This window comes from Camelus ferus, chromosome 5 (assembly GCF_009834535.1).
Source record: "Camelus ferus isolate YT-003-E chromosome 5, BCGSAC_Cfer_1.0, whole genome shotgun sequence".
NCBI lineage: Eukaryota > Metazoa > Chordata > Mammalia > Artiodactyla > Camelidae > Camelus > Camelus ferus.
The window spans coordinates 59,420,059-59,446,523 of record NC_045700.1 but is presented as its reverse complement, the minus strand read 5'-3'; the positions used below and the strand labels follow the sequence as shown (position 1 = coordinate 59,446,523).

The 26,465-nt window shown below is 36.8% G+C and overlaps 1 protein-coding gene and 1 non-coding gene across 3 annotated transcripts in view; both read left to right on the top strand.

The window, feature by feature from the left end:
- Positions 1-7,437: 7,437 nt before the first annotated feature.
- HIBCH (3-hydroxyisobutyryl-CoA hydrolase) overlaps positions 7,438-26,465 on the top strand; it is a 69,682-nt gene continuing 50,654 nt past the window's right edge. Inside the window, exons 1-6 of one of the 2 annotated variants that reach the window (XM_032479916.1) lie at positions 7,438-7,672; positions 11,441-11,483; positions 16,690-16,827; positions 18,337-18,421; positions 21,324-21,404; positions 23,104-23,156. In XM_032479916.1, coding sequence (XP_032335807.1) covers positions 7,638-7,672; positions 11,441-11,483; positions 16,690-16,827; positions 18,337-18,421; positions 21,324-21,404; positions 23,104-23,156 — 435 coding nt within the window. In that variant the 5' untranslated portion in view covers positions 7,438-7,637. Of the gene's footprint in view, positions 7,673-11,440; positions 11,484-16,686; positions 16,828-18,336; positions 18,422-21,323; positions 21,405-23,103; positions 23,157-26,465 lie in introns of both variants that reach the window. The other variant, XM_006184319.3, reaches the window with a different exon arrangement.
- On the top strand, positions 8,333-8,405 carry TRNAV-AAC. Its single transcript has one exon. It is a non-coding gene; the product is annotated as a tRNA-Val (tRNA).

Sequence of the window (26,465 nt, the reverse complement as noted above, 5' to 3'; positions counted from 1 at the left end):
TTATAAGTTATTGAATATACATCCCTGTGCCATACAGCAGCACCTTGTTGTTTACGGCATAGTTTTTAATAGCAGGAGGGTAACTCTCTGCCAAAATTCACTTTTTCAAAATATTCAAACTATTTATGCTTTTCGATGAAATTTATTAACCATTTTTCTGGCTATAAAAGTGATGCATTATGAAGACAAGTTTGCGGGAACTTTGAAAAAATGTGAAAAAATGTAAAGAAGGAAGTCAAACTCATCCCAAAGTCTATGACTAACATTTTGGAATAGAAACTTCCATCTTTTCTGTGTATGTGAATATTATTTCTACAAATATTACTAAATATACTGTTTTATAAATAGCTGTTTAATCGTCATTAAGGAGCATTCCACCATGTCATTAAATATTTCTTTGAAACATGATTTTTAATGACACGTTAGCCAAGGCCTCTAGCATAAGGGTCATAGTAGCAGTGTCAGCAGGGAGCGCTCACATCCTCCTCGACTCAGTCATGTCCTTTGTTCAGCCATATCAAACTAGCAATGAAGTCACTGATTGTTGTCACATAAGTCAACAATGCAAGCCTGCCACTGTCACACCTCATAGCTTCAGATCAGCTGTTAGAAACTTGAAACTGGTTTTGACTATAATTCACTGGATTATAAAGAGTTTCAGAGCATTTGCAACGTATATCTCTTGTTAGGCTTATGAAAAAATGACTCAACTATAGGATATTAGATAGCTAACAAAAACAGGGGGAAATGTAGGTTACCCACACAAGGACTAAATTTGAATGGATTTAGTCGTAAGAGATTCCCAGCACCATATCACACAATTTTATTTCTGTGTTCCTTTTAAAATCATTAACTCATATAAATCATTTATATATACCTTAGAAAAGACTGGACAACTCTCATGAAAACAAAGCATATCTGTCATTTAAAAAAAAAAAGATTTGGGGGAAGAATCCTTGACATTTGTGGCAGAACATTTAAAACTCTGAGTTTTCCTTAAGTAACAGTGCCCATTTACTAAACTATATAAACTAGGGGACGTTGAATGTGGGATTGAGGGCTACACACAGCTGAGATCCTACAAAAGCAAAGGATCAATTTCTAGAACAAGTCATACAGATATATTTATAGGCACTTCCCAATGCGTGAGAGCATAGGCTTATCGCTAACAAAATTTCACTGGGCTGGGGTGTTTATTCTCTCACACTCCACACACACACACACACACACGCACACACACACACACAGTGTAAATACGTTAAACTTCGTAAAATGGGAATGATCTATTTTTTTTACTTGCCTTTCCACAGAAAGTTTGCTTACTGTTCCTAGATGTGAAATATAATAAATGCAAAAGTCTTGAAATATATGAATACTTAGGATTTGTATTCCCCTCTGTTTCAAGGGAATTAAAGGCTGGAATCTGAGACCATAAAGTTTGGAGAATGGACACTGGATTGCCTTCCCCAGTGCTTCATCCAAACAATTTTTTAAGTAAAACTGCCCAGCCCAGCCCCTGCTGAGTAGATGTAGAATTCTTTGTTGTTCAGTACAGAAGTTATCCTCTGGAGCAAGCACATTATCAATGAGTCATTTCCGCCAATTCTTAAACTTTCCTGAATATTTTCTTGTTTACTTCAGCTATCCATGGAAGATTCTAATATCAACTTATTGTTGGATCATCCCTGACACTCTTTAGTTCGTAAAATCATTTTATTGCATACTTCATTATCTTGAATATTTACATCCTGATTGCTTATTCCTTTTGTGTATTTTGCTTTGGAATAAGTTTGCCTAGCTTTATTTTTAGAACTGTTGAGAAGTTCGTAATCTGTCTTTTGGATATTACGTGGCGAGTATGACTATAAAATTAATTTCATAGGGAAAAATGCATTAAAGTTCTTTAAACTCAGGCATTCAAAAACAGAACTTTAAGAGGCTTCTTTAAAATGTCTAATGTGAAGAATCAAATTCTTTTCCTAAATCACACCCATTGTATCTCCTCCATATTTCATGTTACCAAATCACTCTGGTAAAAACCTAAGCCAACAAGAGATTAGAAAGGCAAGAAAAGACAAGAAGTAGATCCCTCATATGATGATTATACTGTGTTTTTAACTGGTTAAGTAACTTCCTTCTGTGATGTATACTTTGTAATTTATGCAATATTAGGAGACAAATATATTTGGGCAAAAGGGGTTGTGGTATTACTCCTAATACAAGTTAAACATAATATTAGTTTTCATAATGTCTTCACCCGTATTGAACCTTTGATCCTAAATGTTTTTCACAAGTTTTTTTTTAAACAGGATGTACTGACACTGAAATGTTTGCATATTGTGATTAATTTCAAATTTACATAATAAATGTTAAAAATGGAAAGAAAACACTGGGTAATTAGAAAGAACATATACTGGTATCCTGTTGGTTTTTTTGTTTGGTACTTACTTCACATAGTTTTTTCCTTTATATACATTTCCCCCCTCTTTTCCTGTAAGAAAAGTTAAATATATTAACTGACATATATAGTTAAATTTTATCTTGGAAATAGCAACAAATGTGGTTCAGCAGATGCTTCTGTGAGGCTCAATGAGTTTAAACGAAAGCTGCAGACTTTTGCTTGGCACCAGGATGAGGCAAAGGAAGCTAATTCCCAGTCACCATTCACTTTTCTACTCCCATTTCTGGTCTCCTGCCTGCCATTCCTTTAGATAGTCTTACCTGCTGGGTGATTACGGTGGCTTTGTCCTCAACATACCCCAGAGTCTAGGAGGAGATCCGGTACAGCAGCAGCTGTCTCTAATTTGTTGTTTTTGGAGTCACAACTTGAAACTTGTAAAAAAGAGAAATCTTTGATGTTATCATTTACCACAAATCTTTCATCCGCTGCAAATTATTTCCTACCTCATCCACTGTGACTCTTAAAAACACATACCAAACATTGTTCTCTTGCCTTCCACTATCTTTTTATTCTAACTGACTCTTTTGCTCCTAAATATAGGCAGAAATTTAACAAATTTCAATTGATTTCACCACTAACTGCCTGAGATGCATTGTTTTTGTTCTTTTAATTTAGGATTTGGAGGCAAGGGTCCCAAAGGAGGGTTTCTGAGCATAGTAGCTGCACAAAATGCTAATGTTTACAATTTTATCTTTCTTTACCTCTTTCCCTCTTCCATTGGGAAAGTGAATATAGCATTAAGAATAGTAGCAAGCCTCACCAACCAAACACCAGAACAATTCAAAAGTGACTCTGAAAAGGACTCAAAGTTTTCTCACATGAGCAGAAAAACATACTATTTTGACACACATTTGCTTTTATTTCTCCTCTCTAAAACAAATATCAAATATTAAGGAATTCAGTGCTCATCACAGGGAAGTATATGCACAATTTAAAACAAATTTTAATCTACTTATATATTATTATTGCTATGTATAGATACATACAGGGAATTCTAGGGAAACCTGGAAGAGTTTAAAGTCCATAATTATTACAAAAGATTTTCCTGGTTACAAAGTTCCCAGTGGAACTTGCTAACATTACAGTATTTGTAACACAACTTAACTAAACTTGGTAGGACAGGTCAATTTACTCATTTACAATTGGGAGATTTTTTCAGTGGTAATTTAAATTATTTATTGCTAAACCTAGATTCTCAAGACTGTATCTGTATAATATGCATATTTAAAAATAGTGAAGATAATTTGACATTGCGTATTAGAGATACGCCGATTATAAGAAATATAAAAATAGACATTTGTACTATTACTATGTACCAAGACTTAAGTTCTTTGAAAATACGGTGCTTTATAATGTCAGTATTTTATGTTGTGTATGTAAGTGTTATGTATGTATTTTTAATTATTAAGGACACAATTTGGCACACAATAAATCAAAATTAAGCAATGTATTAAAACTTTTTTCTAAGAAATCTGATGTGGAGGTTTACCTTATGGAAAAATGTAAGCTTTCAATCTTTTTTGGTGTAATATATTCACTACCTGGTGGCAACTCACTAGAAACCCAGTGTATGTAGTGAAGAAAAAACTCATCCAAAAGGTATTTTGGGAATTACCTATAAAGAAAATATGGTGGGTTTTGTGCAATGTTTTTTTTATTTCTATTCTATTCTTAAGAGAAACAACAGAAAATGTAAATGACTTTAGAGACATAGTAAGTCATCCATATTTCCACCCAAGGATAACTGCTGTTTACATTTTGGGTATGTAGTCTTCTAGAATGTTTCTGTGCATATATACACACAGTATTTTTCTAACAAACCATATTTATTTTTCAAATTTCCTATTTTATTAATGCTCCTATCTTTATCAACTGCTATTTGAAACAAGACGCTGGGCATGGACAATGGTTGATGATCTGAGAAATGACTCATCATTGCCTGCCAAGCCCACATAATCTTGCAACCCATGAACATCTCCAGTATCCAAACAGATGGTTAAACCCCATAGTCTCTTGATTCAAGGTGGCTCATTTATAGTTCAAAAAAAGTTAAGCTAATCAGATTGGTCTTCTGAGTTCAGAAAATGAGAGACAGATTGGCCAGTTAGCAAATGTCTTAAAAGCAAAATGAAAAAGTTAATAAATAAGGATTTAAAAGCCGTAACGTGAGATAATGTCATGAAGTAAAGCTGGTATCAGATAAGCCAAGGCAAGTCAAAATCCCTTACAAGTCAGATTAGTATTAAGGTGTAGAAAAGATATAGGAAGGGGTATGGGGAGCCAGACATGTTTTCTGTGATCTACTGGCCATGTTTCAAAGTGATACTGATAGAATTCAGATCTGATGCTTAAACACCCTTAAGGAAAGTTTATAGGCCCTTTGTGATCTGAACCCATGCTACCACTCCAGTGCCACTCTCAGAATGCTAGAGTCACATTCTGTTCCATCTGTGCAGAATTTTCCTACATCTGAAACAGTCACTTCTTCTGAGAAGCCTTCTCTGATTCCTAGACTATGACAGGTGGCCTTAGTATGTGCTTCCATAGCACCATGTAAATTCCAAGGCTGTAGGGGCCAACACCTAATACAGCATCTGGATCATAATAGGCCCTCAATGTCTAGACAAAACACCAGAAGAGAAGCAGACATTCCACGAGTCTGTGTGAGAGTCCATGTGACCAAAGAGAGAGGGAGAGGAAAAAGAAAAGGCACCCAGATATGGCTCAACTGTAATCAATATTAAAATAATTTTTACACTGGTTTGTTAAATTTAAATTAAAAATAATTCAGTTTCTCAGTTGCACTAGACGCAGTTCAAGTGTTCAATAGCCATGTGTCTAGTATTGAACAACATCGTTATAAACAATGGTGAGATTATTTAGCAGGTAAATAATAAGTCAAAAGTGGTATCCTAGGAAGATTTGTAATCAGTGAAATGCAGAGTGAATTGAAGGATGTGATGGCTGAGAGAGAAGAGAGAAGTTAGACCTAGAATGAATTACATGTGGGTACTAGAATGGAAGCAGTGGTGTTCTAAGAGGATAGGGCAAATGTGAGAGATGTTTCAGAGAAATAATTGGTATGCCTTGATCACTGATTGGTGGCAGGAAGAAAAAAAATATTCAAAAATATTCAAGAAAAAAATAGCCAGCTCCAAACATGATCCTTGCCTCCTAGTATTCACATCCTCATGTAGACCCCTCCTACACTGTGCCAGGGTGGTCTGTGTGACCAACAGAATAAGGCATTAGTGATGGTACAGCACCTCCAAGATTAGGTTATAAAAGATATAGTGGCTTCTGTCTTTTGGGTACTCTCTTTTGAACCACTTGCTCTGGAAGAAGCCAGCTGCTACCTTGTGAGGAGGGGATATGGAGAGGCCCCTGTGGTGAGGAACTGAAGGTAGCCAGCAAGCATGTGAGTGACTTTGGAAGCGAGACTTTGAGCATTCAGATGACTACAGTTCCAGCCAACACTTTGTTATATTTGACCTAGGTAGTAAAGGTACCTTTTGAACAACCTCAGCAAAGACCCTGAGCCAGAACCACCCAGCTACATCTTCTTTGGAGAACTGTATCTTCAATCCACTGTCCATTTTTAAAATTGGGCTATTTGTCTTTTTTTAATTATTGTCTTTTTTAATAATTTAGTTCTTTACATATTCTGGATACAAGCTCCTTATCAAATACATTATTTGCAAAAATTTTTTCTCCATTCTGTGGATTGTCTGCAACTAGAATTCTTAGTCCAAAATAACACAAACATTTTTGGAAAAGGTCTTGGACGTTACATAATTTGCCTAAGGTCAATAAACTGTTAGTGTGCCAGGGGCAGGTCAGAACTGACTACATAACTTGTGGGGCCTAGTGCAAAAGGAAAATGCCGAATCCTTTGTTCAAGAATTACTGAAAACAGAGCATTAAACCAAACACGAGGTCTTTCTAAGCTTGGGGACTTGTGAGGCACACATCACACACACATGAAGCCAGGGGGACAGGGAAGATCTGAATCTTGGGCTTACAGGAAATCCTGTGCTCTTTCCAGTAAACCATGGTGATGATCCATTTTTTTGTGCACACTGGATGAGGACAATGCCAAATAGCAATGTCACATAGCTGACTGAAAACTTGCAGGTCAGTAAGTTCTTTCTGTGATGCCTGTTTGTCCTCTGTTCAAGGGGTATTTGGTAATTATATTTGTCCTAGGTAGAAAAGTACCTTTTGAGCAAAGGCTTGACAGTATATTCTTACATGTTAACTTGCTAAGACTAACTCCTTTAAATTCCCTCTCTCTGAAATTCTTCCCTGAATTCCTCCTTCCTAATAAATATGTCAATGCTTCAGTGGTGATGAAATGTTTGCTGCTGGACATCAGGGTGTATCTGGATGCAGAGGAACATTCTTCTGCATTTACATAATAGTGGAGCCTAGTGAGTGAGTTAAATTTTGGTTTCACTCAAGAGTAAGCTATTTTCTAAATACAGTTGCACTTTCGCTGACAACAGTAACTTTTAGTTTAGTTGGTGAAGACATATATCACCTCTTAATAGGACAATATTTGTCTGTCATTAAGGAAGAGTGGGGGATCTGTAACTCTTCCAAAAAACTGTGAATATTGCAACCTGAATAAGAAGTTCTGCTATGTTAGGCTAGGATATCAATGACCTCTTATCACGTGTATTTCATCCGCTTGATTCTCAGAAAAGAATACTAAGTTCACATTTTTAATTAAAAAAAATCTTAAAATTCCAGAAAAGTCTTTCCTGTCAATCTCTGCTAGTCAAGCTAAAAAGGCTAAGCCTAGACCACTTGGGTTCTTCGATTGAGCCTCTACAGAGCAATCCTTTCTCTCCCATCCAGCTCGCGTCTGGTCTCCGCCGGCTCCTTCAACCCCGCCCCATCTCACCCTCCGCCTTCACTCCGGCCCCGCCCCTAACTCAGCCCCCGCCCCCTCTCACCCTCTCTCTCTCTCTCCCCCGCCCTCAACCCATTTCCTCAGGCCGTTGTTCTCGCCTCACCCCTCGGCACCTGCGCAGTAAAGTCCTGCCCCAGGGCCTCTCTGGCGGTCTGGAGGACTTGTCCTCTGTGACCGGAGGCGGTGGTCGGGTCTGACGTGCGGCGTGACGTGAGAGTGCGCAGACTCGTCTGGGCTGCTTTAGGCTCGTTTGTTTTGGCGATGGGATTGCAGGAAGTGTGGAGACTCATGTCTAGGTGAGTGAGCCAGCGGCCTGTGCAGGCTCATCGGTTGCGCTCGCCCATGGGGAAAAGGTCAGGGGTCAGGACTGCCTGGCCTCGAAGTTTCTCGAGTCGCCCTTGGAGGCCGCAGCTCTCAGACCCGAGCCCCGGCCTCCACGGACCACCCCCCGCCCTCCTCCGGGCCTGCTCTTACTCTTAACACTTTTGCAGCATCACCTTCGTTTTTTGCCTCTTTGGTTCTTAGGCAGCCTTGACTTAGCACTATTTTTTTCTGTTTCGACTGCCCTCTGTTTCCTTTCTTCAAAGTTGAGTAAGTTTGGGGGACATGCAGGGTTTCAAGTTGGAGGAATTTTGTGACATGTTTCGTGCTAATAAACTCGCGTTTTGCCACTTGCCGCATCTGGGCTCGTGGTGTGACCCTTGTTCCAGCGTTAGCACAGGTGTCTGGAACTTTGAGGCTAGTGTTGGCGGACACACAACTTGGCTTGGTGGACTGTGTGTGCAAACGTGTGTTTCACTTTTGTTAGTGCTACTCAGTGCAGCTTCTCAGAAGCTCTTAGTGGTGTCCTCCTACCTGTGGAATTAAATAAAAACTTCCCAGCCCAGGTTTCAGAGATTTGGCCCCAATTACTTCATAGATTCAACAGTACTTACTGTTGGGGCTGGGAGGTGGGGGGTGGTATATCTCAGTGGTTAGAGTACATGCTTAACATGCAGGAGGTCCTGGGTTCAATCCCCAGTACCTCCATTAAAATAACTAATTAAATAAAGAAACCTAATTACCCTCCCCCCCCCAAAATACTTACGGTTATGTTATAGCTCCTGGGGAGATACTGCTCTAGGCACTTGTGTTATCCTATAGCCACCCTGGATTACTTGTTCTTACTGTTTTTTCAGGTCCTTGAAGTCCAAGGATAGCAAATGAGAAACAAATAATTAAACAGAAGTAATACTTAGTTATCAACTCTGGTAACTGTCTTAAAGGAAAAGACAGCTGGATTTAGAAAGGAAGAGGGGGGTCAGGGAGCCTCTTCAAAGAGGTTGATCTTTAAGTTATTACTGGTACTCATTCCTTTCTCCATCTCCTCTGTGCTTTGCCGAATTACATTGTTTTGGTTCGCTTCTTGGGTTCCCTCCTTTCTTTTACTTCTTTTTTTTCCCCCCAATTGAAGTGTAGTCCGTTTACAGTGTTGTGTTAATTTCTGGTATATAGCATAGTGATTCAGTTATAAATATACCTTTTCATATTCTTTTTCATTATAGGCTATTACAAGGTATTGAATATAGTTTCCTGTGCTGTACAGTGGGACCTTGTTCTTTATCTGTTCTCTTTCTTGAACTTCTGCATAGTTGTTTTTGAAGGCTCAATATTTGACTGTTAGTTTTTGTTTTTGTTTTCTGTGCTATGAGTCACAAACCCAAATGCAGGGGCTCAGAAGGAAGCGTTGAGTGATGCTGGCTGGCTGGCAGCAGTGGGGACTGGTGGGGAACTGGTGAGCAGTAGAGAGCCCTCTGTCTAAAGGAGGCAGCTTCTCAGCCTCTGGCATTGTAGCCTTTGTAGAATGTAGACTCAGGATTTCCATAGCGACCGGTGTTCCTGGAAAAGCTGGAAAACTGCATTTTTAAGTGAAATCTCTGGATTTTTAAGTATTTGTCGCTTTGAAACACTGCTAACCAAACAACACATTTGTAGGCCCAGACAGCCTTCAGGACACTAGTTTTCAACTGCAGTTTTCTTATTTATTCCTCATAGAGCATTGAGAAGTGCTTCTGCCTCAGTGATTGTGGGTGTGACTTCCTGACATGCCTTTAGTTCTAACTTTTCTTTCAAACTCTAGCCTCTCTTCTCTGCTCACTGTTGAATATTTCTGCAATGTCATTTCAAGCTCAAGAACTTCAAAATGGATTCATATTTCATCCCACAAACCAGCTAGTTTCCTTCACAACATTTTCAGTACCTATTTCTCCTAGCTTTCCTGGCTTGAAATCTTGGAGTCGTTTTTGATATAATTCTTTATCTTTTCCTTTGAGTTTTTAACTTCGTAATAACTCAGTAAATCATTCCTTTGATTCCACAGCTGCTCTTCATCAGTTCTTGCCTGAATTACTTGGCCTTGGGCTTGATCTGTGCTTTCCACATTCTACCTTGCCTACTTCTGTAATCTTCATTAAGCACATTTTTATTATGTCATAATCTTAAACAGTTTCTTGAAAAGTTGTTTAATTTTGTTAGCCCATGTGTGCTTTATTGGATAATCAAATCTAAATTAGCAAGGTTCTTACCCTTCTAAGACAGTTGCTTTTAACTTTAGCATGGATCAGAATCACTTGGAGGGTTTGTTAAACAGAGATTTCTTTCTGGGCCTTACCCCAGAGTGTCTCGATTCCATAGGCGGGTGGGGTGGGGCCAAGAATTTGCATTTCTAACTAGTTCCCCGGTGAACTGATGGTGTTGGTCTAGGAACCACACTTTCAGAACAACTGGTACAAGCCGCCAAGTTGACCATCACCTGAAGAAAATAGGCCTGATAAAGTGAACTAGTAAATTAGCAGTAGCTGGAACGTGTATGTCTCTTGCCTTCCACCAGATGGCAGTTTTGGAGCCAAAAGGAAGGAAAGAGAAGCCCATAAATTCAGCATCACTTGGGGACTCTGCATACTCAAATACACTTTATATATATATATGTACAGTCATTTACAGTGTGTCAATTTCTGGTGTACAGCACAGTGTCCCAGTCATGCATATACATACATATATTCGTTTTCATTCAAATACATTTTTGTGATTTAAAAGTTAATACTAGATTTTGAATAACAGCTGAGTATAAATCAGTGTAAGTAGAAAATAGATTATATAGAATCTGGCAGGAAACTTAGTTGTACTTGGGTTCATTTTCTATTCTGTTTTATAGTAATTGGTCTAGAGATTTTTTTTTTGACCTAGAAATGCTGTGCACAGTGCTTCAAACTTACATTTGGTAGGTTTACATTAATTTTCTTTGAAATAAAATTCTGTCTCGTAAAGAAAACTAGGACTTGAAGTCAGTCCTGTGTTTGTTTTAGGTTTGCAGAAAATTTTGACGAATGTGTAATGACGGGTCTCTCATTACAGTCGTGAAGACTAGTTTCACTGCCCTAAACATCCCATGTGTTCCACCTGTTTTTCTCTCCCTCCCCCACTAAACTCCTGGTAACTACTGATCTTTTTACTGTCTCCTTAGTTTCACCTTTTTCAGAATGTCCTATAGTTAGAATCATACAGTATGTAGCCTTTTCAGATTGGCTTTTTTTACTTAGTAGTATGCATTTATTGTTCCTCGATGTCCTTTTGCGGAAAGACAGTGGATTTCTTCTTATTGCTGAGTAATATTTAATTGTATAGATATACCACAGTTTGTTTATCCATCCAGCTATTGAAGAACCTCTTTGTTACTTCCACGTTTTGGCTATTATGAATAAAGCTACCATAAACGTTCATGTGCAGGATGTTTTGTGTGTGTGTGAGTGAATATAAGTTTCCAACTTATTTGGGTAAATACCAAGGAGTGCAATTGCTGGGTCATGTGGTAAGATTATGTTTTTGTTTCGTTTTGTAAGAAACTGCTAGACTTTCAAAGTGGCCATATCGTTTTGTGTTCTTACCACAGTGAATGAGAGTTAAACTCTTAACTTTTGTAATACCTTTTCAAAAAGGCTGGAGCAAACAAAAGGGAATATAGTATTTATACATTGAAACATGATTACCCACATTACTATATTCATTGTATTCTACATTTGTTTCAGGTTTAATTCATCCAGAAGGACTAATGTCATACTGCAGCATTTGGTAAGTTTGGACTTTGTTTTGTTGGCATTATTAGATTATGAAGTGTAACTTAAAATGTCATTGTTAGGGAGGTAGAGAAATACTGGCAGGTTTCGTTGGCTTTGGTACACCATAGTTTCCAATTTTATAGTGCCAAGACTTGACACATATAACTTATAGAAGGTGGCATAAAGTTATGGATAAGGGGATGGATCTTAAGTCAAAATGCCTGGGTTTAAATAATGGGTCCACTGCTTAATCTTGGGCAGATTACTTGGTCTCTCTCAGCCTCCTTTCTTACATATATAAAATGGGGCTAATAGTATCCACCTTAGAGTGCTTATGAGTGATAAGTAAATCACTTAAAAATCTAGCATAGTGGTTGGCATACAATAATCATTTTATACACATTAGCTACTTTGTACTAATAGTACCCTTCCAAAGCTTAGAGGGCGTTAGTTTATCACACTGCAAGGAAGAAATACTTTTAATTCATTTTTGTATATCTCTGCTATTGACTGCATATGTCCCCGCAAAATTCATATTTTGAAATCGAATCCCCCACATGTTGGTATTTGGAGGTGAGGACTTTAAGTGGTGATTAGGTCATAAAGGTGGAGCTCTCATGAATGGGGTCAGTGCTTTTATAAAAGAGACACCAGGGAGCTCCCTCACTTCTTCTGCCTTCTGGGGGAGGACACAGTGAGAAGATAGCCATTTATGAACCGGGAAGTAAGACTTCACCAAACACCGAATCCGCAGCTGCCTTATCTTGGACTTTCTAGCCTCCAGAGCTGTGAGAATTAAATGCTGTACAAGCCGCCCAGTCTATGGTATTTTTGTTTCAGCAGCCTAAGTGAACTGAGACACCTTTCATACAGCCTGACAAGTACCTTGCACGTTAAAATGACAAGTCACTCTGATACGGCAGTAGGGTGTGCCAGATGCTGTTCTGAGTACTTCATATGTGTTAGCTCAGTTGATTCTCATTATAGTCTTTAAGGAGTGGACACTACAGATCTTTTATCTGCAACTCTAAAACCTGAAAACCAGAAGTTCGTGGTGGGTTTGTGGTTTATTTGTGGTTATATTTGGTGGGACAATCTAACCTGAGCATACTTAAAGCTTTTCTTTTTTTTTGTCTTTATCCTAACTAGGGTAAATATTTCTGGTTTGGTGCAGAAATAGTAAAGCATTTGTTTATAAGGTACCAACCCAGACTTCGCTTGGGGTGTTTCATACACTGTATGTACTGGAAGGATATGAGACTGGGTAGAGAGAAAGGTCAGTAAGACATGTCAGTGTTTCTTTTCTAAAGTTACCATTTTTCCCTTTTCACACTCTGTTCTTTGGAAACAAGTCAGTAAGTTCATCCCACACTCAAAAGGTGAAGGGACTAAGCTCTACCTCCTGGAAGGGGCATTTCTACATAAATCATTTAGAGTTCTTCTGTGGGGAGAATCAGCTCTTCTCCATTGATTTATTCAGTTATTTTTATCAGTGTGGACTCATGGATATTTATTTTATTCTTTGGGTTATAATCTAACAGCACATTATTTATTTTGCTACTCAGATAATTCCAGCTTTGGCCATTAGGAATTCCTTCATTTTGGCTTCTTGTGTCTTTTTGATAGGACCATATTCTTTTAATTTTCAATTTTTTTTTTAAAGTACTCCTTACTTTCTGGTATGAGAAGTGTGCTCTGGGCTCCTCTCACCTTTTCCCTTTCCTGGCTCTGGGATCAGTCATTTCTCCAAGGAGCCCTGGTTGCCTTTACTAGAGAATTGCATTTAGAAATCAAGATGTAAGCTCTGGGCTGGCTCTTTGCTACTGGGGTGTCATGGCTTTCTCTTGGGGGTTAGAGCTAGGGTAATGCTTGTATGTATGGTAGAATGCATATAGTGTACAGTGTTTGCTAACTCATGTATCATATCTGTAGTTTCTGTATTTATCCTATGTGTGTATTTATTAAGATAACAGATTTATACCACTGTCTCTGACTTTAATTCAGTACCATAGGGCAGGGTTCATTGTAGCCTTCCCTTCTTGCTTGTTTGTAACTCTCCTCCAGACAGTGAGAGTCTGGTTCTCACTGACAACCCTCTGTCACTTGTTTAACCTCAGTATAGATGCAAAGCAGTTTCACAATTTTAACCACCCCCACCATGTGAATCAAATTTACTAACTAGAGCAGTGTTAGTGTACAGTTCTTTTGTTTATTTCCTTACAGTTTCCAATCAAATGATTGTTTTCTAAAGTTACTTACGTCAACTTTCCTGCCACCGTCACTGAAGTCACTTCAGTATGCTTATGACATGCATGTGTAGTTCAGTTAGATTGATTTGTCATAGTCTGCATTCCATGTTGGAATCCCTTGACATCCTGGCTGATTTTTAAAAAAATAGTTTGTATACATTAAAGTTCACTCTTTGTGATGTAACCTTCTGTGAGTTTTGACAGATGCATAAATTATGCATCCACCACCCTAAGTCCGTACAGAGCAGTGCTGTCACCCTAAAACTTCCCCTCTGTAGTCAGCCACTTCTCCCACTCCCAACCGCTGACCTGGCTTATGCCCCTATCGTTTTGTCCTCTACAGAATGTCATATGAATCATACAATATAATGGCAGCATGTTATTGTCATTTTTGGATTGTATGGAATCATACAATATAATGGCTTTTGTAAATATAGATTATTTCACTTGGCAGAATGCGTTTAAGATTCGTCTGTGTTGTTGCATGAATTGATAACTTGGTCCTTTTCATCATTGAATGGTATTCCATTGTTTGGATGTACCACAGTTTATCCATCTCCCTGTTGAAGGGTATCTTGGTTGCCTCCAGGTTTTAGCAATTATAAATAAAACTGCTAAATGGTTGTTTACAGGTTTTTGTATGCATATGTTTTTAATTCACTTGGGGAAATATCTAGGGGTGTGATAGCTGGATTGTATGGTAAGTCTGTGTGTAACTTTATAAGTTTGCCGAGTTGTCTTCCAAAGTGGCTATACGAGTTTGCAGTTCCTCTAAGAATGAATGAGTTCCTGCTGTTCTATGTCCTTGGCAGCATGTTATTGTCTGTTTTTGGATTTTAGCCATTTTAATATGTGTGTGGTGGTATCTCATTATGGTTTTAATTTGCATTTTCCTAATGAGAAATGTTGAGAGTTTCATGTGTTTTTTTTTTTTTTTTTTTTTTTTGCCATCCCTATATATTCCTTGAAGATCCTCAATTTTTTTTTGCCTGTTTTAGGATTGACTTGTTTTCTTACTGATTTTTAAGAGTTGTTTATACAGTTGTATATTTTGGATGCAAATCTTTTGTCTGATATGTGATATCCAAGTATTTTCTTCTAATTTCTGGCTTGTCTTTCTTGTCTCTAACAGTATCTTTTGCAGAACTGAAGCTTCTAATTTTATGAAATTCAGCTTATCAGTTTTTTCTTTTGTGGATCATACTTTTGGTGTTCTATCCCATTAATCCTCAGTGTTTGGAGGTCAGTGTGAACTGGAGTCCAGGGGTGTGGCCATCATAAGCGTTCTGTTCCTTGGCTGGGGATGGGCTGCCTTTTTTTTTTCTCCTTTGTGCCCTTTCTTTTCCCAGCTGTGGTTGGTAAACACTAAAGTCAGTAGGCTATGGTTTTAAAGTGCTTCTCCCTTGGGATTAAGGATTTTATTTTGTAGGCTTCCATCCCATTCTTCCACTGTAGTGGGGCTCCATGCCTGAGCTGCCAGCTTTGAAGTCCTTCCTCCCTCCCTGCAGATTTAGCCTTTTGTTCTGTATGGAAGATGAGGGGAAAGGATTTAGCTGTGCTTGCTGTTCCCCTCCCTCAGCCAGCACTTCATGGGAAGGCTTTCTCCAGTCTTCCCTGGGAGGGCCTGTTTGGGTTCCAAGAGGAAGAACCAGCAAGTGTGGAATCTCCCCACCCATGACTGTGACCACCCACCCGTCCTCCAGAGCTTCATACTATCACACTTGCCCTCACTCGGCCTCTAGCAAGTCATCAAAAATTCTAGTTAATCTTTCTTAGGGCTTCTGCCTGAGGTAAGCACTTATTCTGGTCCTGCATCTCCCTGAAGGCACCTGTCTCCAGTTTTTATTACTGGCCGTTTGCCCTGTGACCTCACTTCTCTGATTGAGTTCACCAAAAGCCATTAATTTGCAGTCTGTTCATCTTTTTTTCTTGTTATATGGTCAGAAGGTGCATCTTTTCAGCTCTCAGCATCTCAGAGCTGAAACCAAATAATAGGATTTTAAATGATTGCATCTGGTTAGTTAAAAATTTATGTAAAATTGTTCAGTGAAAGCAGTCATGAAACTTAAAAATTTTTTTTGGCTGGCGAATCTGACATGGGTCAAGCAAAAAAGAAATACAATGTGGAAGGAGATGAGAGTTTATTAATACTCGTATGTAACAAGTTTGTATGCTTTGAAAACTTTTATCTGTATTACTTTAAAATTTAGAATGATTAGGTATCTGAAAAGTGCAGCTTTTTTACTCTTTCATCTGTCTTTTCATATGAGTAGGGGATTAATCAAGGAAGTTAGAACTACCGTGAGTATTGAAGGGGAGGTCACTTGCCTCACTCCATGACTTAGGCAAGTTCTTTACAATGATATGACTTGTAATCTGGCCTTAAACTACTTATTCCACCTATTTTCCCATCACTCATTTCCTCAACCAGCTTTTATTCCATTCATGTTTAACATCTTAATATTTCCAAATATTCATTGTTTATGTTTTAGCATGTGCTGCTCTCCAAGATTCTCACCCCTCTTTTTTTCTTGGCATACATCAAGGCCCAACTCAAATACCATGTTTTTTGTCCCAGTTGTTGGTAGCTGCTATAGGCAGAATTATTTGCCCTCTCTATTCGCCTTTGATTTCCAAGTACCTAATATGGAATACTTTGCTTGGTACACAGAAATAGGAGTATTTCATAGTCCAGGAAATTCTAGGGCTGGGTTCTATTTTAAATCAGTTGACCAAGTTTACTCAGAAATAAAAATTAAGAGATTTAAGAGGTATGTGTAGTCTGATTTGGATTGTCTGTCTACAGAGTCTAAATAAACTCAGAAACCTTTGTCAGACGTATCTAGTGACCCATTAAATTACCCTTAACATTGTGTGAAAGATTTGTATTTAATGTATATGTTTTGATGTTGGCTTGTGACAAAACCTTAATGAATTTCATCTTATAGTTATTCTCTGTTTACACAGAAGGTGTCTAAGCACACAGATGCAGCAGCAGAAGTGCTTTTGGAAAGAAAAGGTTATGCAGGAGTGATAACGCTAAACAGACCACAGTTCCTGAATGCACTGAATCTTAATATGATTCGGCAGATTTATCCACAACTAAAGGTTTGTAATTTTCTTAAAGCAATCATATGGATCCTTTTAAATGTATATCTTAATAGAACACTTCTGTATTCTCTCTATAGAATCATTGGACTATCTGGAATCAGTGCCCAAATCCCATCGATTCTTGGGTCCTCAGCACTTCCCCTAAGTGGTTATCCTAGGGGAGCACCCCTAGTGACAGGGAGCTCATCGCCTCACAAGACAGCCTCTTCCACTTTTACATAGCTCCAAGTTTCTTCTTGTGCTCTGCCACTCTTTATTTATCCAACTTTTTAACCAGTATACTGGTTCTGCCTCTTGAGTCATGAGTATACAAATCTAATCTGCTTCCAGATTTGAAGACGGCTGTTGTTGAACTGCTTGCCCAGCCTTTTCTTAAAGAAGACCTTAAGCTTTTCTAAGTTAACTGCATGGTGCAGTGAAAAAGCACAACTTGAAGTCAGACCACTTGTGCTTGGAACTTGGATTTCTATTAACTGTGTAGATTGGGAAAGTTAATCTCTCTGTATTTCATTTACTCATCTGTGACATGGGGATGATAATATTTCATAGAATTGTTGTGAAGATGAAGTGAAATAGTGTACCTAACACAGTTGGCCGCACAGGGGTTAAAGACTAGTTCTCCCCTGGTCACAAGTTCCTTTATTCATTTGATGAGTCTCTCTTCCATCCTGCTTTGTCTGTTTGGGACACTTTGTAATATGTTCTTAAATGTGATACAGAGAAATAGACCAAGTGTTCCAGATTAAAGTGGAAGAAAGTAGAAACTTCCATGTGAGAATACCATACTTCTATTAATGTAACCCATTGTATTAACCTTTTTTGGACAACCACAAGGTTAATCTGTCTAGTTCTATCTCTTCTTTGCCCATTTTTTATTTTTATTCTCAAGTGTAGAATTTATGGATTTCCTGTTAATTTCTCTGTCTCTGGTTAACTAATTTTTTGTTTGATCCATTGTTTTAGCCTTTTCAATTTCCACTGGTTCTTGATTCTTTCATCCTACTTAATTATTAGCTGTCCTTACCAACCCAAGATCGCTTTCAGATCTGATCAATAGAAGTGTTTTTTTTTTTTTTAACTCTGTTCCTTTTAAATTTGTCAGTAGGCCTGTATCACCACAGTAGAAAGGTTTACTGTTCTATTTATCAACAGTCTTCGGGCTGATTTGTTCACCACATTTATAAGCTTATATAACATAAAATTAAGCCCGTATTTTTTCACCTTGGTTTCAAAGGTGTCGTGGTAAAGATTTCAGTTGCCATCATCAAATCTGGATCACAAAATGCACTCATCTAGCAAGTTTGTTGGAGTGACCTCTAATTTATGCCAGAAAAGAAAATGAAAGTGGGATCCATTCTTCTGGATATGCTTTATAAAGCTTATGCTTTATGTATATCCACATATATCTCTATCTATACATATATATGTCTATGTGCATGCAAACATATCTTTCATGAGTTTGTATTTATGATATGCTATATACTATCTTCTTTTACATTTGGACAGAAATGGGAACAAGATCCAGAAACTTTCCTGGTCATCATAAAGGGAGCTGGTGGAAAGGCTTTCTGTGCTGGGGGTGATATCAGAGGTAAAAACTTTTTTCCCCTCTCACCTAAATCTTTTTTCCCCCAATAGCACTGATAAGGTATTAGCAGATTTTTATAGTGCTTTGTAATTTGCTTTACTTCTTAGAATTTTTAAAATTATAATGTTAATAATTCTTAATGAAGTTAACTTAGAAAAAGGAAAAATTAAAGACTTACCTTTTGTAATTAATAGAAAAATGAGAATAGTGAATTGTTTTATTTTTTAACTACACATATGCACTTCAGATATCTTGGTTCTCTTCCTGAATTATTCTAAACAAAATGTCCAGTTATGGTTAATGAGTCCACTTTTCATTTTGGAAAAGCTGATATTAAGCAGTTCCGTCTGGCTATGTAAGTGACTTGCCATTCTGCACATATGCCATGCTCTCACATATTTCCATGAGTTTGTACTTTCCCATTGTTCATGATCCCAAAGCAAGAATGTCCTTACAGAATTTATCCTATAATATTATCAATATATTTTTTATGTGTGTTTAAATGAACATGCTGAGATGAATAAAAAGATTAATTCTCCTTGTCTTTCTAATTATTTGGGTCAATCTGTACACATTTAACTATTAAAGATAAAAAGAAGAAATGTTATTACCACTTGTCAGTATTTTATGTATACTGAAAACTGTTCTCACATTTTCAGTTTTGTTTCTTATGGGATTGATAGGTTCCTGCGATGGTCTTTTCCTTGTGTTTTACATTTTATATTTGTTTGTTTTTCATATTGGGTTAAGACAATAATGTTCGGGTTGATCTATTTATGAATTTTATAACTTTATGTAAACCATTATATTTGAAATAGGAAGAAACAAGCTTGATTCAGGACATAATTCCAAATACGTGTTAAAGTAACTGAGTACTTCAAATTTCACTTTAAAATTTTTAGTTGCTTAGATTGACTTGTTAGCAGAATTGTTTTGAATTTATTGTTTTGCCCACAATTAAAATGTTTTCCAGCCTGGAATTGACCTTTCCTCTAGAGTTGGGCCTTCTATCTTGTCACTTTACAAATGGGCAGAGCCTTATGTATTGATTTTTAGCTTCTTCTGACTGTGAGCTATTTTTGCATATAGGCCTAACTTTATATTGATAATAAGAAATACTAGGGGGAGGGTATAGCTTAAGTGCTAAAGCACATGCTTAGCATGCACAAGATCCTGGGTTCATTCCCCAGTACCTACTCTAAAAATAAATAAACCTAATTACCTCCTCCCCCCAAAAAGAAAAAAAATTTTTTAAATTAAAAAAAAAAAAAGAAATACTGTTATAAATTCTAGAGTTATTCTAGTTTACATGTATAAAGCAGTGTATTTCAATTCTAGGAAATTTAGTTTCTTTAAACATCATAGTCTAAGTAAGTGGCACTCTGAAAAAAATTTTTTTAATGATATTAACATCATTTAATTTATATGGAACCAATTGATTAGAAGGTTAAAAGGAAATCTCCAAAGAGTTCTGAGGCAAAAGCTTTATTCCACAGGCAATACAGTTCTCACTCCTTTCCTTTTAGAGAAATGGTAAGAAATGACAAAGACTGAATAAAAGATAATAGATGAGGGTTTTGGGGGTTTTATTGGTGAAAGACTCAGAACAAGAAAACTAGATATCAAAGCTTTTTTTAAAAAACTGGGAAAATAAGCTAACATTTGGTTGGAACATTTTGAAGGAAACTATATCAGAGTTCTGGAGTTAGTCTAAAAATCTGTTAATAGTCAACAATTTTTATGTAACTTTCCCATAAAAGAGGAAACGTGTATATTTACATTTTAATTTATATTTTAGTAGGTAATACTCATAGGACTTGAAGGCAGGAAAAGCATATCAGCCTGCAATATATGGAAGAGAGTGGTTTGTTAGTAGTTTTATGTTGACTAGAATAGGAATACAGTAGCGGTGAAGTCTGGATAATAGGAAATTGCAATGGAAATGAAACCATTTGATATTATTTATTATTTAGATATTTACTGAACACCTGCTTATTAAGCCAGGTATTCCTATGCTGTAGAACATCTTTGAGAAGTTATATTTCATTGATATTAATAAACAAAGATACTACTATCTCATTTACCTCTCTAGCCTCACTTTTTACCATTCTCCTTTAGTCCTTTAAAACTACTTATTTCTTGATTTTATTCTTTCTTGCCTGTGTGCCTTTGTAGTACTTCTTTCTCTACTCAGAACTTTCTCCAGTCATTTTCTGGGAAATCTCTACTGATCATTCATGTTTGGCTCAGATCTCTCTCTTCTGGGAAGTCTTTTAATTACACCTCTCTTGCTCCCATTCCCACAGCACTCCAGGCTTATAGCGAGCATAACACAGGAGTGTGTTTTAGTAGTGTGTCTGTCTTACTAGTCAGAACTCCAGGGTGGCCATCTTAGATTGCTGTCTTGTTATCTAAAACATTGTGTGGTTACTAGTAGAGGCTCAACAAATCTTCCATGGTGAAATGAATGTGGCAGAAGTATTTAGACGGAATATGTAGAACTCTGTGTGCACACACATGTGCATGCCTTTCTCTGTGTATAAGTATAAGGTACTTTGTATTAAGGTACGTTACCAAAGGAAGTATGTATCCAGCAAATGTTTATTTAGGTGCTACAGAAAATAGAAGAAAATGCATTTTGTAGTGCTATATAACTTCTAATTTTACACTTTGTAAGAGGTTCTGAATAAGAATTTTTGCCTTGACATTTGAATTTGGATTATGGATCTGGGGCTAACTATAGTATGTCTGTGGCATGAACATCTTCAGAACCTTAACAAACCATTCTAGAATTTCCCCCTGGTACTTACTATCACAGTATTTTAAATTTATTCTATTTGACTGTATTGACTAGAAAACACTTTCTTTGATTTGTAATCCTTTTTTTCTTTTTTTTTTATTGTAGCACTCTCAGAAGCTAGGAAGACGGACCAGAAGATGACTCAGGACCTCTTCAGAGAAGAATATGTGCTGAACAATGCCATTGGTATGTGTGCTCTGGTGAGAGCTTTGAAAATCAAGACTTAAGTTGCACAGTGTGAATTGTTAAAATGTAATCAACAGACACTCTTATTTAATCTTTTATATACTTTGTGCCAGGAATAAACTTGATTAAACTAGTCTGACTGCTCATTCCAGAACAATTCACACTTTAGTAAATAAGCTATATACCTAACTATTTGCCACACAATCAATGTGAAAACATGGATTTTGATTATATATGGTTGGCTTTCTTGGAAAATGAAAAACTTGGGTCCCAGTTTTCTGTATGAAATGAAGTTACTTTCCTAATTATTGAGGAACTCTAGAATGAAATTTCTTTTATAGTTGATGTTCCAGATTTTATTGGAAGTGAAGCCTCTATCAATCATATGTTTCAATGTTAAATTACAGGGAATAATAATGACAGATTCTTGTGTACCTGCCAGCCCAGAAGGAATAGATATCCATATTTTATTTTTGCTTGATGTTTTAAAAACTATTTAAATAAAATAGAATACTACAAGTTTTTAAAATTACTGTTTAGTCCATTTTGTTGCTTTCCTCAGTACCATTTCTTTCTCCAGAAGCAACCACTGTCATTAATTTTTAGTGCATCCTATTAGATCAAACTTCATATTTTTACTACATATTTATGAACAAAAGTAGTATTACTTTGTTTTTGAAATTTGCATAATACTATCTTACTGTAATGCTGTTCCATAGATTTTTAATAACATGGAATGTAACTGTTCTATATGATTCAGTTTCACCATATTATCTATTCTTCATTAATGGATATTTTAGGTTATTTCCAATTTTTGCTAATACAGATTGATGTACCTTATATACCCCCCTAGTGCCCATGTGCAAAAGTTTCTAGAAGTAATAGAAGCTGAATGGATAGATCATTGAGTTTATACATCTTTAATGTGTTTCCAAATTTTTCTCTAAAGCACAAAACTTGATTTTCTACATGTCCTTTCTGTCATTTTTTTGCTTGTTTTTAAACTTTGCATGTTTGATATCTTACTCTGGCTGTAATTTATATTTCATTGAACACAGGTCAGGTAGAAAGTGTTTTCTTATGTTAATTACTCATTTAGATTTTCTTTTCAGTTTTATCCTTTGTTTATCTTCCTTTTGGATTGTTTATCTTTTACAGATGTAAGTAGGTCTATATGTATTCTGGACTGTTTTCTTTTGTACATTATATATATTACAAATACGCTTCTTTCAGTCTGCCACTTTACCTTTTGGTATAGACAAGTTTTTGATGAGATGAAGTGTATCCATTCTTTTCATTTTGAGTTCTGCTTTTTTGCATTAAAAAAACAACATGGAGGTTTTTAAGATGGTCTTTTATTTTTCTTTTAATAGTTTGTTTATACTGTAAGCCTCTAATGTAATTGGAATTTTTTTGCATGTGGCGTTTAACTTTTATTTTCTCAATAGTGGAGTTATTGAAGGCTTTCATTAGTTCCAAATTGAAGTACTGAGTTATTAAATAATGATGAATAGATCAGGATTGTATATGGATTGACATTCTAAAAAGAATATATTTTATAAGCCAAAAGTTTAGTCTACTTTGGTATTTCTTCTAAAAATTTCTAAGGAAAATACTCAGAGTTCATGTAACATGTAATTTTTGGAAAAAACAAATGTATTTTAAACATTATAACTGATTACAGCTCTGTTTCTTTTAGATTCTTGCCAGAAACCATATATTGCACTTATTCATGGAATTACAATGGGTGGGGTAAGTAGACTGTTCTTATTATTGAAGAGAGGTGTGATGATGAATGTAATACAGTAGAACTTTTTGTAACAGAATCATGTTTTGAGCCTTGCAGTTTTGCTTCACCCAAAAGAATATGTTCCTAATTATGTTATATGCTGTTTCAGCTTCTGGAATTAGTGAGTTCTTAACCAACAAAACGGACTCTTTTTCGGTTACGTAGAGCCCCTTTTCAGCTTATAAGTAAACCTATTGCTTCAACAGCTTCAGAAAAGAAATTGGAATGTTGAGGGTTTTTTCTTTTTTAGACTCTGACTAGTGGGGATGTGGTTGCCTAAATTGTATCTTCTGCACAAAATCTTAGAGAAAGTATTCAGACACTTCGTGAAGCTCTTTGAAAGCACTCTTCTACCAGTTCACAGATCTTTGTAAATAGCACAGATGCAAAACAAATTGTCAATGTCACTGGCCTTGAATAACTTGAAACATGAAATAATTACAGAAAAAGTATTCAAATGTATGGCACTGACCATAAGAAAGACAGGCCTTTAAAGAAATGAGAGGGCAGCATGGGTTTTCATGGCAGGAAAAGGTAGGATTTAAGTAGGTAGTAGGAGGCCGAAGGGTAGAATTTCAAAGATTGAACCTGTTCAGTGTTTCAAAGATTTAGGCATTGGGAATACAAGAAGTCCCCCTCTTCCCAGTAGAACCACACTAGATGAAGCCTTCTGGCACTGGGAATTGCTTAGATCTGGGAAGGGATTCCACTAGAAAGCAGGATCCAGGCAATCTTTACCTCTCTGCTTGTGGCAGGAACTGAGCATGGGTTGATTGTGCTTACTTGTCAAGGAAGTATTAAGATGGGAAAAATAGGAACTCCCTGAAAAAATACTGCAGAACCAGGGGAAGGAAAATAATCTGAAGCATTTTGAAGGAAGAGTCCCCCATGAATGTTAAAGGAAATGAAAGCAAACAAAAAAAATTGGACATACTTAATAACATGTAAAAAGATGTGGCTCCAATAAAATAGGAATGACAGCCCATAAGGAGACAGCAAGCTCAGATGAAAGGGCAACAGGCTGCAGAGGGGAACAGGGAACGTGAGCAAAGATGACTGGAAACTAAAATGCAATAGCAGAACCTGACATTCCACTTTGAAGGCAATAGACTAGAAGTAATTGAATTTAATATTACAGATAATGAAGTGTCTGTGTAGGATAAACTTGAGAAGCTGTCACCAAAAAACGACAAGGATAAAAATGATGAGAATAAACATTTTGAAGTAATGAATGTGAAAGAAAGATACTGGGAACGCAGCAATGATAAATACTCGATAGGAAGTAAACAAATGGTCAGATGTAATTAAAGATGCCTTTCTTTTATTTAATTAAAAGCAAAAAACTCTCAAAGCTGAGAGATGTATAGTTAAAGGAAACACAGTGTTCCAGGTAAAAATCGGTGAAAAGAGATCCACACCTAGGTAAAAGCTCTGGTAAATTTTTTGAATTATAAGCTTTAAGACACAAACAACTGGAGGTGTTCAGGCCAAGCCCTGGGAGTGCAGGAGTGATTGATGGATAGAGGTTATGTGCAAAGCAGCATAAATTATTCTGGTTTCAGACTTGGTTATGCTGAGTGCCAGAAGTCAATGGATTGGGAAAGTTGTAAAATAGTCATTAAGACCCAAGAGTTTTCTACCCAACCAAATTATCATTTAGTGTAAGTATAAAAGAAAAATACTCTCAGAAATGAAAGGAAAATATATTACTGACATAACAATTGTTGAAAATACTTCTGTAAATATTTGGCCTAGTTGACCAAGAGATTGCTCAAATTTAATAACACAAGATTAGTTTTGAAACAAAAAGATTGGTGAACTTCCCCTTAGTGCTGTCAGTGGACAGAACTTCCTTCTTGTTATAGGAACCTGAGAAGAGTTCCTGCCCTAGCATACCACATCTGAATGAACTGGCCATGCCTGTGGCCTCCGTGACAGATATAGGTTGGTACAATGTTTGCATGCACTCCTGTGTGTGTTACAGCCAAGAATACGTCATTTATTTCTAAAAAGAAGACTGCAGTAAAACAGACCAAGATTATGTTGTCTTGAGTAGAGGAAGTAAGGGTGATGGTGCTTCTTCCTACTGGTCTCTAGTTTTCGGTATTTAAAAAGTATGAATGACTTTCAAAATGAAAATGAAAATATACTTTATATCAGCCTTTCTTAGCCAGAATGCTACCAGAGAATGAGGTCTTAGTACCTTAACGCAGTAGTTTTCAAAGTGTTATCCCTGGGCCAACAGTATCAGCAGCACTTGGGAATTTGTTAAAAATACAAATTCTTGGGTTCCATCCCCAGAGTCAAACTCTAAGGGCAGAGCCCAGCAGTCTGTGTTTCAACAAACCCTCCAGATGATTCTGAGTCATGCTAATTCTGGGAGCCAGTGCCCAAGGCGTCAATTGTTTGTAATGAATTAATTGCACTCTTGATTCTGTCCTGTGATTCTAAAGTGGTACCAGTTATATACTAACTTTGGAAATATTGAGCAAGTAGTTAAGTCATTTGCAGTGATCTGTGGTTCAGATAAGGAACCCCTCAATGAGAAAGGTTCTTTTTTATTACATGTGTTACATATTGTCAGCCCTGCCCCTAACCCCCCATAAAACCAAAAAAAAAAAAAACCAAAAAGCAATAGAAACCCCCCCCCCCCAAACCCGTGTGTCTTTTCTCCCATCAGGCCTGCCACCTACACGTCCCGTGTGCTCTACATCTAATTCATCCTTAAAGACTGAGGTGCTACCCTATTTTTTTTTAGCAGTCATAAATACCACTATGATTAGGTGTGATTTCTTCCTTCATTGACTCAGTGCATTCAATCTTTACTCCAAATTTGGTGTTTATACTTTATTGTCAGTTATTACAAAAAAATGCCCAAGTACATTAGATGATCTGTAAAGGAAAGAACTATCTTGCCTTGATTTTTTTTTTTAACCTTCCCATAACAACTAGGGAATGTACAGTATATAGCTAATAAATTAATAATTAAAACAGTTGTACTTTAAATAATAGTAAACATCTTGTGTAGCCTTCGAAAGAATAAAATATACAGACTGGAGTTGAAACTAGTTTTGTTTTGTTTTGTTTTGTAATGGGTTTTGTATGTATCTTGGTTTTGAAGGCTAACTTTTCATGTCATATTTACAAACTTTGCTTAATCTAAGACTCTTAGTGAACTTTAGCTTTTGAAAATGTAATCCTTTAGGTCATTGGCTGTCAACCTTGGCTGCATTTAGCATCACTTTGGAGTCTTTCAGAAATCCTAGTACCCA